This window comes from Triticum urartu, chromosome 7 (assembly GCF_003073215.2).
Source record: "Triticum urartu cultivar G1812 chromosome 7, Tu2.1, whole genome shotgun sequence".
In the NCBI taxonomy this organism is placed as follows: Eukaryota; Viridiplantae; Streptophyta; class Magnoliopsida; order Poales; family Poaceae; genus Triticum; species Triticum urartu.
In genome coordinates, this window is record NC_053028.1 from 630507085 (window position 1) to 630519131 (window position 12047).

The following is a 12047-nucleotide window of genomic DNA, read 5'->3' on the forward strand; positions in this document are numbered from 1 at the left end:
CCAAGTTGAGGCCAGGTTCTTTCATCTCTTGTCAAATCATGCATATGCATCGCATACCGCATCCCGCATATCATATCATGTTCATGTGTTGGTTGTTTACTATGTTGTGTGCTTCTTTTCCGGTGTTTGCTTCTTCGGGTTGGTTCCGGTAACGTCGCGTTTATGAGGACCCGTTCGTCTACGTCCGTTTGTCTTCTTCATGGACTCGTTCTTCTTCCATGCGGGATTTCAGGCAAGATGATCATACCCTCGAAATCACTTCTATCTTTGCTTGCTAGATGCTCGCTCTTTTGCTATGCCTATGCTGCGATACCTACCACTTGCTTATCATGCCTCCTATATTGTTGAACCAAGCCTCCAACCCACCTTATCCTAGCAAACCGTTGTTTGGCTATGTTACCGCTTTGCTCAGCCCCTCTTATAGCGTTGATAGTTGCAGGTGAAGATTGAAGTTTGTTCCTTGTTGGAACATGGAGATGTTGTTCCTTGTTGGAATATTATTTACTTGTTGGGATATCACTATATATCTTATTTAATTAATGCATCTATATACTTGGTTAAGGGTGGAAGGCTCGGCCTTATGCCTGGTGTTTTGTTCCACTCTTGCCGCCCTAGTTTCCGTCATATCGGTGTTATGTTCCCGGATTTTGCGTCTCTGTGCTGGCTTACCCGACGTCTGGCTCATCTGAGTGTGCCCTGAGAAAGAGATATGTGCAGCTCCTATCGGGATTTGTCGGCACATTCGGGCGGTGTTGCTGGTTTAGTTTTACCCTGTCGAAATGTCTTGTTGTACCGGGATATCGAGTCTGATCGGAATGTCTCGGGTGGAGGTCTATTCCTTCGTTGACCATGAGAGCTCGTGATGGGCTAAGTTGGGACTCCCCTGCAGGGATTTGAACTTTCGAAAGCCGTGCCCGCGGTTATGGGCAGATGGGAATTTGTTAATGTCCGGTTGTAGAAAACCTGAAGTTGACCTTAATTAAAATGAATCAACCGCGTGTGTAACCGTGATGGTCTCTTTCCGGCGGGGTCCGGGAAGTGAACACGGTGTTGGAGTTATGCTTGACGTAGGTTGTTTCAGGATCACTTCTTGATCATACTTTTATCGACCGTGCTTTGCCTTCTCTTCTCGCTCTCATTTGCGTATGTTAGCCACCATTTATGCTAGTCGCTTGCTGCAGCTCCACCTCGTACCTTTACCTTACCCATAAGCTTAAATAGTCTTGATCGCGAGGGTGCGAGATTGCTGAGTCCCCGTGGCTCACAGATACTTCTAAAACCAGTTTGCAGGTGCCGTTGAGTCCGTGCAGGTGACGCAACCAAGCTCAAGGAGGAGCTCAATGAAGATCTTGTCCTTTGTGTTGTTCCGTTCTAGTTGATCAGTAGTGGAGCCCAGTTGGGGTCGATCGGGGACCTTTGTCGCATTTGGGGTTCTTCTTTTATTTTGGTTCCGTAGTCGGACCTTGATTGTATGTGGATGATGTAATGTTTTTATTCATGTAATTGTGTGAAGTGGCGATTGTAAGACAACTATGTGTCTTTTCCCTTATTGTATTACATGGGTTGTTTGCGAAGATTGCCTCACTTGCGACATTGCTTTCAATGCGGTTATGCCTCTAAGTCGTGCTTCGACACGTGGGAGATATAGCCGCATCGAGGGCGTTACAAGTTGGTATCAGAGCCTTCCCCGACCTTAGGAGCCCCATTGCTTGATCGTTTTTAGCGGCCGAGTTGTGTCTAGAAAAATGTTTTGAGTCTTTTAGGAATTATATATCGGAGAGATTAGGAATTCTTTTTACTTCCCAGTCTCCTCATCGCTCTGGTAAGGCATCCTGACGTAGAGTTTTGACTTTTCTCTTCTCAAATTTCACTAAAAAAAATTTAGGATCACGCGGGTATCTTGGAATCATTCCGATGGTTTTATGATGAGAACATTGTCTTGGTGCCTCCTGTCAGGGGTTTAGTGGAAGTGTCCCGGGGAGTTGAGTTCTGAGGTGTTGTCATCATAATTTTATCGTTGCAGTTCTGGAATACCTGAGTTTAGTACGCCGACATCGAAAATCTCTTTTATGCAGTTTGTTGGTGAGATAACCTCGACGCCACCCAGTACTTGGGCGGGAGTTCGGGAGTATCGCCATAACTTGTATAACGGATGCTTTTCGAAGGTTGAGGTAGATGGTTTCCGAAGGTTTCTTGGTTATATGTTGAAGGATGGATACAGCTGGATGTAGGATTTGCTAGTTTTGGGTGAGATATTATGCTTCCCCTGTATCCCCAACACCCGATTGCATAACCGGAAAGGTTCGGGAGTTTCATAGGTAGGTTATTCGAGTAGCTCTTAGAATTTCTTTCCGATGGATGTATGATATGAAATTGGGGTCCGACGTCTAGTGGTCCGGGACAGGAAGCAGCCCGGACGCCGGTGCTGTTCTCGCAGCTCAGCTTGTTCTTCGACCACCAAGACAGGAAAGGGAATCGTGCGAGACGCAGCACATGCGGCTAACCTGTGTCCTCACCCTCAGGTCCAGTCCGTACAGAGCTTTCCGGGTAGACCATCGGGCCCATGAAGCACAAAAACAATGTCCCATTCTACAAGCCGTGCGTGGCATATCCCTTACCCGCGTCAGAAAGTACAATGGACCGAGCCCACTGGACGGACGTAAGACAGTGTATTTGTCTGTATCACGCCATGTATCTCCGCTTTACCCCTTTTGCAAATCAACTTGCACACATCACCACGCGACACGCTGCCGCGGGATAACTGCGTGCAGGACATCCACTCTCGTGGGAAGATGTTTCGTCTGTTACGAATAGGAAACGATGAATGTGCAGACAGCTTGCATGTTAAGATGAATAAAGTAATGGGGATGAATTTCTTAGATACATAGGATTCAGTAAAATTCTTGGAAATCTCACCGGAAGCGAAAACCATACTCCGAACGTGTTGTTCGCGGACGTTTGATCCCCTCCGAAGTCCGAACGGTGATCCTGGAGTTGGCTATTCTTGTCGGCCAGCCGAGCTCAGCCTCCGCAGGCGTGGCCCGCCGCTCCCTCTGCTTCCCTGCCGCCCAAGCATCGACCGCCGAATGAGAAAGAACACGTGACAATGACATGGTCGATCGGCCCGCGCTGGCGTGCCGGGGGCGCTCCGGCCGTCGGCCATCTCCGCCGCCACGGCGCCGGAGCCGCAGGGCGAGAACGCGGTGCCTGGCTCGAGCACATACTCAATGCCGAGTGCGCCGGCGAGACGGGGGCACTCCGGGCGTCCGCCATCTCCTCCTCATGGCCACTCCCTTCGTCATTCCAAGTGGGACCACGCCGTCAGTGGCGAGCCGTCAAACTCCCGGATAAGATTTCCAAGCCAAGGGAAAGGGAAGGGAAATAGCAGAGCAGAGGCGATGGCCGCATCCTGCTCGTTCCGTACCATCGTCCGAGCTCCGCCGCCTCCGCGGGGCCTCGCCGGGGCCAGGAGATCAGTCCGCTGCTGCAGCAGCGCCGCTCCCGCAGGCGCCTCCACATCCAAGGTCAGCACGCCCGCCCGTACCACGTATTCGGCTCTCGATTGGGGATTTCCTCCATCTTTGCTGCTCATCTTTTTCGACAAAAGGTGGTTTTTGTTTCCTCGATCTTTGCTGCTGATCTGCTTCATACTAATTCGTTAGAAGCTAACCTGCTGGGTGCGGATCTCGCATTGGCTCTTCCTCTGTTTGTGCAGCTCGTCCTGGAGGTGAAAGAGAGGCTCCAAAGGGAGCATCCGGGCCTCCCGACGGGCAGGAGCGGCAGGGATGACGACGAGATGATCCTCTGGTTCTTGAAGGACAGGAAGTTCGCCGTCGACGAAGCCGTCTCCAAGCTGGCCAAGGCCATCGTATCCTCCCCTACAAAATGCCGATACATATTGGCTTAGCCCTTATCTAATTCTTTCCAGTTTTCACAAATATCCCAGTGAGCGTTTCAAGTTATAGCTCTCACACTCTCACTCAATGGTTCGGTTGCACATCACTTGCCTAAGTTCTCGTTGTCAAGCCTGATTGTTATGTTTGTTATAGTCTCTCACTCTCTCACTCAATGGCTGCAGCAAAACTATAAATATAAAGTACTACAAACTACACTAAATTTTTGTGTATATATACGAACTTTTAAATTGTGAGCAACTTGCAACAGTCTCAACTTAAAAAAACATAGACGAAAAGAAAGAGATAAGCTTTTGGTCAAGTCTTGGAAGGGACTCCCATCCCAGAGTGTGAACGAAAGCTCTCGAGAGAAGTGAGTGGGCAACACAACTGGAGCTGCCCTTTCTTTGGTTTAGTAATAAGCTTCCTAGCAACTGTTTTGACCAATTGCAAAATGTCTGTTTACTCAGAGGGGATTTCTTATCCCTGATTAAAGGAGCATGATTGGTTCCCAGCGTGAGGATTTTTTTTTAAAGATGATGTTCCTTTTGTCAAGTTTTCTACTCCCTCCGTCCGAAAATACTTGTCATCAAAATAGATAAAAAGGGATGTATCTAGAACTAATATACGTCTAGATACATCCCCTTTTATTCATTTTGGTGACAAGTATTTCCGGATGGAGGGAGTACTTTGTAGTTTCATGGAGGGCCTAACATTTTGCCATTAAATTATAATGAATGTGAATAATTGCCTTTTGTATTTTGCAACTCAAGTTTTCCTTCATCTGCATTAGAAATGGCGTCAGGATTTCCGCTTGTCAGAACTATCAGAAGAATCAGTGAAAGGGTTGTACCAAACTGGCAAGGCATATGTGCATGATTCTTTTGACATCAACGGCAGGCCTGTGCTAGTAGTAGTGGCAGCCAAACATTTCCCTTCTGTAAGTTTTCCCACATCTGAATTTGAAGACAAGAATTTGAACAAACTGATGTTCCTTCCCCTGAATTTATGCATGACTAGTGAGTAGTGATGAGCAATGAGAAAGTACTGATACAGAATTTATGCATGACTAGTGAGCAGTGATGAACAATCAGGCAAAACTTTTGAGAGTAAATACAAATTTAAATGGTTCACTTCAACCTGAAATGTCGTACATGTTGCCTCTATTTTATTCTGTATTTTTTCCCCAATTATATGACTGATGGGTGTATAATATTGCTATTACAGAAACAAGACCCACTTGAAAACGAGAAGCTATGTGCCTTTTTGGTCGAAAAGGCTCTACGTAAACTTCCCATGGGAACAGATAATATACTTGGAATTTTCGATCTTCGAGGCTTCGGTGTAGAAAATGGTGATCTCCAATTCTTAAAGTTTTTGGTAAGTTCAATCCTTCTCTTAGCTGATGCCATCATTTACCCTGATTGTGTTGGCAGCTGTGAGACATTAACGAAGCAGTCCAGATGAGAGTGGCATACGTTTTGAGGATTATGCATACACCTTTCATTAGATCTATCGAGCAGAAAATAAAAGTTGATTTGTTTGAATACTTTGATCTGCAATTGCATATGATATTTCAAATGATATAATTCCCTAATTGTCATTTCCATATCCATTTCCAAGAAGAAAGTAGCGATGGTTGAAAGATAATGCTTTCTATATACCCTCGAACAGAAAATTTTATCTACATGCAAAGGCATGAAGAATTATTTTTCTAATGGGTTCTTGCGTACTTGCACATACAACTAGTTCCAAGATTTTGAAACCTTAGTAGCTGTTGCACCTTCGCGTACTTGCACATACAACTAGTTCATTACTGTTGTGAATGGATGTTAATTTCGAGAGATTTTTCAGATTGATGTGTTCTACTATTACTATCCCAAGCGGCTTGGCGAAGTTCTGTTTGTCGATGCACCATTTGTGTTTCAGCCAATGTGGCAGCTCGTTAAGCCTCTGCTGAAACAATACGCCTCCTTGGTCAGTACTGTTTTTCTTTTCTTTGAATGATCTTGGTCACTACTGTTTCTCTTAAGGCATTTCATCAAACGGTTTTTACCTCTAATAGTTGTTGCTTGTTCTGTATATAAGGTGAGATTTTGTGATGCCGAGACCGTGAGAAAGGAGTACTTCACAGAAGAAACCGTGCCTCCCGATTTCCGCTGTTAGGCGTCATGGTTTCTGAATACTGAGCTGACATACTGTTAATGGCTGGTGGCCAGATTCTGTGGAAGGTCAGTTGATTGCTGATCTCCCTGTTTCTGCCTTTCTTGGTCCTTCTGTCGGTTTATTTTTCTCCAGCAGCATAAAGTTCCAGGCATGAACTGTGAACTGGACCATGAGTAATGCAATGCATGCTAAGGCCGATGGGTTACAGATTAGGGGGTGCTAGCTGATGTTACAGCGTTGCAGCCATGGCGTCGACGAGAGCTCTAACCTTTACCACCGGGGCGTTGGACGCCGTATGTGAAGGCAGGCCATGCCCACACTCTGCTGGTGCAACCGCTGGATGTCTCGAAAACTTTTCGCCTGCGGGTTTGTTTTCAAGATATGTTTGAGGATTGGATGTTGGACAACCATCTTCTACGAAGTTATTGCGGGCGTATATTTAGTTTGAAGATTGTCAACGCGGAATAACTTTTTGTAATGAGTTTGTGGAATAAAAAGTTTATCTCAATAAACAATACCAGTACGATTTTTTTTTATTTTTTTGAGCAAAAGGCAGGAGCTCTGTCTATGTATCAAGAGTGGAGTGAAACCAAATAGTACTATGTCAGGAGGTGCATGTTTTCAAGGGACGCGCTGAAACCAAAGACTGCTGCCCAGGCATTGTTGGAGAAGGCCATGGCCATGCACTCCAGACTCCAGATTCGAAGCTTTCTTGCGGTTTGGGCGATAGGGGCGTGGCTTAAAGATGAGCGCCGTCATGTGGATATCCACTACACAAGTATACGTACACGACAATTCAGTTGGAACCATCAGATATGCATGTTCTCTCCTCCCCCTACAGGCAGTCAGACGTGCCGTCTTAGCTAACCTACCCACGAAGAAAGAGAGGGAGAGAAAGCAATCGCTATCGCCTATCGGTCAGATGCTGCTGTGCCGGGGAGGGATCTCGAGCAGTGAACCCAAGCAGGAACGCCACCGGCCCGGCGCAGCGAGCGAGCCCTGCGGCCACCTCCGATCCGGGCGTTGCCCCACCGGTCCAGGCATGCTTCGCACGGACGCCGCGGTGCGCGCCTCACGTCGGGCGGTGAGGCGTGATCAGGCGGCATCATGGGAGCGGCAACGCTCACGGGCGGCCTGTGCGGCGCGCGCGCGCCTGGTCCCCCGGCCACGCTCGCTCGCCCGCCTGCCATAAGGATCCCACCCCGCGCACTGGTCTGGCATACTGCCGCACTCTGCATCCCGATCCAGACACACGCAGACAGACATAGCTTTTTTGGCAGCTCCTGCTCGGCTGCTGCGGCTGCTCCCATGGGGCTCTGCCTGTCCGTGGCCCTGTGGAAGGACAAGGCCCACGCCCGCCGCCGGGCCGTGCAGCACGACGGCGCCGTTGACGTGATAGTGCGTGGCGGCGGCGGCGTCTCTGACTACGGGCTTCTGGCAGGGGGCGGAGTACCGGAGGCGGTGGCGGCGCCGAGGGCTTCGGGCGCGCTGGGCACGCCGGCGCGGCCGATATGGCAGAGGAGGGTGCTGATGGGCGTCAAGTGCCGGCTGCCGAAGTTCAGCGGCATGATCCTGTACGACGAGCGCGGCCGGCCCGTGGGCGGCGGCGTCCGGGACAGAGCCCGTGACCAGGTACGTACGTGGTCACCACGTTTGCTGAACGTATTATGTGTGTGTGAATGGATGTATCATCGTCCTGAATCTGTCTGCCTGCAGGAGAAGCACGCCGCTGCCATTGATAACATCCTGAGGGACCTGCACTGGTCTAGCCGGTCGCCGGCGGGCAGCTTGATTCCGGCGTCGGCCCGGTCCAGTTGAATACCCCTCTGTCCTTTCCAGTTTGTTAGGCCCATATTAAGCAGAAGAAAATTCAGAAATTTCCTCTTTGCAAGCCTCATTGTTTTGGGAATAGCCAGCTAGAGCTGTGCCTACGCTAAATTCTGCCCAATTCTGGGGGTTCTCAATGTGACATCAACCTATGAAATGGAGGAGACAGAGGGCCATCCATGTAGCATTAACTAGTTGAAAACTCTTATATTTGGATAATGGGACAACTTTATTCGTAGAGATGCCAGTGTTCTGATTTTAAGCTTCTATGCTTGTCTTGATCAATCCCCAATCAAATTAACCAACTCAAGGCCATCTTACATTTGAAGCCATTTTGCTGTGTGCTGTCTTTGGCATAGTTTCACACTAGTAAGGCATGAATCACTTTCACAACACTAAATCTCTTCAAACAAACATACTGCACAAAGAAGAAATATTTTCAGCTCATCGAAATTAGAACAAGTAACCAACAAACTGGGCCAAAACTGCCTCCTCGGATTGATCAACATACTGTGAACATCAGCAAGCTCAAAATAGTTCCCCCTCCGGGCTATAACGGAACATTGCTAGGCTCTCCGGGCTATAACGGAACATTGCTGGGCGATAAGCAATGTAAGCCAGCATAGAAATTTTAATGCATTGCAGAATGGCTTGTTCTCGCACTTTCTTAGTTCCAATATGTGTGCATCAGGATGAACAAGTTCATAACAAGCCATGATTTTTCCTCTACTAAATGATCCATTAAGATATCAAGATTCAGGATTCAAATCATCACTTTAACCCAGCGTTAACAACGGCCATGCCAGCATCTAAAAGTGTAGAACCAACATCCAGCTAGGCAAAGTACACAGAAATAGGAATTACTATCTTACCATACATAATGAAAACTTTGTCGCGCCGTACACAATCACCAATTTTCATAGCATGCTCTTGGTTCATGTAATTCTGAAATTAGTCTGGCACTTCTCCTCGGCAAGCAGCCACATAGTCTTCAGCAAGGTGCGGTGCAGCTTCCTTGTGAGGACATATGCACTCCTCCACGAATGCCTTCTCAGTGAACTTGGCGATTGTATAATAGCTCGGGTCACCTTTGAGCAATCCGTTTTCCTTAAGAAACTTCAAAACATAGTAGCAGGGTCTGAGCCGGATCTCCAGGCTAAAGTTCCCCTCCGTGAAATTAGCTCATATAAATCTGAAATTAGTCGGCATTTCCCCTCTGCGAGCAGCAGCATAGTCTTCAGGGAGGTGCGGCGCAGCTTCCTTGTGAGGGCATATGAATTTCTCCGCAAACACCTTCTCGCTGAACAAGACCATACCGTAGTAGTCTCTGTCATGATCTAGCAATCCATTTTCCTTGAGAAACCTCATAACGTAGTACCGGGGCCTGAGCCGGCCCTCCAGGCTATAACTAAGCATCGCTGGCCGACGAGCAATGTACGCCGGTTCCAATCCCACCTCCGCGACGAGGAAGTCGGACTTGCGCTGCAGCGTTTCCTTGGACAAACTCAGCACAGTCGGCCACCTGGACACAGCAATGCCGGCATCGGCATCTGACCACCTTGTTGCCTTCTTCAAGTGATCCACTTTGGTGGCGATCTTCTCCTCACTAACTAATGCAACAGACCGCAGAGCTTTCCTGAACATGGCAGAGCCAGGATGCACGCCTAAAGCTTGAGCAGAGGCGACCATGGCCCGGATTCGTTCCACGTTGGCGGTGAGCATCCTTGGCAAAGAGATGGCCAGCTTGCCAATGTCACAAGCACCTAGCGTGCACTCCCGCAGCAGCCCCACGTTCCGCTTGACCACCTTCTCGAGGCTGGGCGAGAGGAGATGGTGGTTACCCTTGAATACTCGGAGGAATTTCTCGGAGGCGCCCAAGAGGTGCAGGTAGTAGTGCACCTTGGATACGACGGACTTGCAGCGGAAGTGCTCGGCAGCGAGCGGGACGAGTCGCGCGATCTCGGAGCGCGACAGCCCGAGGCCCGTGAGCTCGACGACGATGGGGGACAGGGTCGCCTCCACGCCGGCGCAGAGGAACTTGGGATCCCGCGCCACGAGGGCGGCCACGTCGGCGCTGGAGAGGCCGAGGCCGGCGAGGAAGGCGAGGACGGCGTCGGGCTTGGCGGGGGACTTGAGGTGGGAGAGCTTTGCAGAGGCCTTGACCGCTTGTGCTCGGGTGAGGCCGCAGGTGTCGACCAGGTACTCCTCGACGGCGAATCCGGTGGGTGGGGAAACGGCGGTGGTGGCGGAGAGGAGTCGGCGGAGAGTTTGGCCGTGAGAGGTGATGGGAGAGGAGAGCAGGTGCGCGACGACGCAGCTCCGGAGGCGGAGCATGGCGAAGGCGACGGCGCCGGCGGCGAGGGGATTGGGGAACGACCGCCGCCGGTGAGAAAGTTTTGGCCTTATTTTTTGAAGTGAGAAAGTTTTGGCCTTTGTCACTCCTCGATGCGCTCCAAGAAGTGGGCCTTTGAGCCTCATCACTCCTCCGAGAAGCCCAACTCTTGTGAGCGAAGCCCAGCTTTTCATCCCCTATGTAAGTATACTATGGAAGTCCCGTTTGTCTCAGAAAAAAATGGAAGTCCCGTTGCTAAAAAAAAATGTATTGACTTCTCAAAGGGAAAAGGTATTGACTTGTAATTTTTTTATTGAAGCCCCATTTTCAAAGTGACTTTAATATTCAGATAAACCACTGAGGGGTGCACCAAAAAAAGGCTCATTTTTTTACAAATGGTAATTTAATCACCAGTTTTAGCAAACTTGACCTGTCTTTTTTTTTGCGGGTTAAAACTTGACATGTCTTCCAACATACACCTATCTAGAAGAACAAACTATGTGTGTTTCAATGGTCGGACTAGTGGCCATCGTCAAAACTTAACAACACATTTTTTGGCAACTATAGGATGGGCTATATAGGGATTAGACATTGACCATGTCATTTTAGTCCCCAATCCAATGTTTAGTATCTAATAGGAATTATTTGGGGGAATTTAGGAGAGAAGTTTCTTACCATGTTTTGTTAGTCATAATATATGAGGGATTAGCTAAGTGATGATAACAAAAATTGTGATGAAACATCTTAATTGTGATGAAACATAGCTAGTCCATTAATAATGCTATGGCATGTCATTTTGATCTCCCATGCATGTGGGGGCTAGCACTCTTGGATTAAGAGGCAACCGGAAGCGAAGGCGCACTTTGGTCATAGCACTAACTTCATTGGCTGGCGGTTTAATTAGTTCGATGACGACATAAAGTTCTGTCAGGTAGCCAATTTCATCCTTTTTCCCACTTGCATGGGGTTGACCTCTACACCCAAGTGTTGTAGACTAGCAGTAGGCTTGATGTACTTTTGATTTTATGAGTCAGATGCACCAGGTTTGAACAATTTGAGGTACCTTTTTTTGCGATAAACTTCCAATCTATTCTTCTTTCACTACAAAAAACCTGTTAATCATGATTGATTTTGGGTGATATTCTCAGAAACCGTCATCGATAATGACGGCTTTCTCTGGTTTGTCATGGAAGCCGTCACGGGCCAGCAATAGAAGGATGGTTTGTCAAATTGGCAGCCTCATTATGACGAACAAAGAGGGACTATCACGAAATCCATCATGGATCGACCCTCAGGCCTAGCTTATACACCATTTTCACCGCCACGGATGGATGGTGTTGATGTGTCATGTGTGACTCTTGTTTACCCCACATGTGTGTCACATATAGTCAATACTAGAAGGGTTGTGCACGCTTTGCTGCGTCGTTAGTGCTGTTGGGTTTCTTAAAATAATTACTCACTCATCTTCAAAATATAAGATGTATGAAAAGTCAAACCTTTTAAGTTTGATCAAATTTGTAGAGAAATATATCAAAATCCATAATATAAAATCCGTATGATATAGATTCTCATGAAATGAATTTTCATATTTTTTTATTTAATATTATAGATGTCGATATTTTTTGCTCTGAATTTGGTCAAAGTTATAGAAATTTGACTTTTCAAAAAACTAATACTCCTTATATTTTGAAGAAGTTGGAATATTTAGTTTGACAGGTGGGGGAGATGATGGGGTGTGCTTTGTTTTTATTTATAATGCGGTGATTTGGTGGGCCTTTCGAGGTGTGATTATGTGTTATCCGCAACCAACCTATATGTATGGGGGAAAT

General features: G+C 47.7%; 3 protein-coding genes across 5 annotated transcripts; 2 read left to right on the forward strand and 1 right to left on the reverse strand.

Annotated features, from left to right (window-relative positions):
• Window positions 1-3298: 3298 nt before the first annotated feature.
• LOC125518911 (motile sperm domain-containing protein 2-like) lies at window positions 3299-6595 on the forward strand. Of its 3 annotated transcripts, none has more exons than XR_007288181.1 (7): window positions 3299-3524; window positions 3716-3868; window positions 4687-4833; window positions 5121-5273; window positions 5748-5870; window positions 5982-6124; window positions 6303-6595. XR_007288181.1 is itself a non-coding variant. In XM_048683803.1 (6 exons), the coding sequence occupies exons 1-6, from the start codon at window positions 3399-3401 to the stop codon at window positions 6057-6059; spliced, it is 780 nt and encodes a 259-aa protein (XP_048539760.1). In that variant the 5' UTR covers window positions 3305-3398; the 3' UTR covers window positions 6060-6595. The 3 variants fall into 3 exon arrangements, 1 of the variants encoding a protein (XP_048539760.1); XR_007288180.1 differs by having other exon boundaries at window positions 3304-3524; window positions 6268-6595; XM_048683803.1 differs by having other exon boundaries at window positions 3305-3524; window positions 5982-6595.
• A 131-nt stretch (window positions 6596-6726) lies between these two features.
• LOC125518912 lies at window positions 6727-8126 on the forward strand. The gene is made up of 2 exons (XM_048683804.1): window positions 6727-7691; window positions 7776-8126. The coding sequence occupies exons 1-2, from the start codon at window positions 7167-7169 to the stop codon at window positions 7875-7877; spliced, it is 627 nt and encodes a 208-aa protein (XP_048539761.1). The 5' UTR covers window positions 6727-7166; the 3' UTR covers window positions 7878-8126.
• A 494-nt stretch (window positions 8127-8620) lies between these two features.
• On the reverse strand, window positions 8621-10388 carry LOC125518910 (transcription termination factor MTERF5, chloroplastic-like). The gene has a single exon (XM_048683801.1). It carries the CDS (start codon window positions 10362-10364, stop codon window positions 9069-9071), a length of 1296 nt encoding a protein of 431 aa, XP_048539758.1. The 5' UTR covers window positions 10365-10388; the 3' UTR covers window positions 8621-9068.
• Window positions 10389-12047: the final 1659 nt, after the last annotated feature.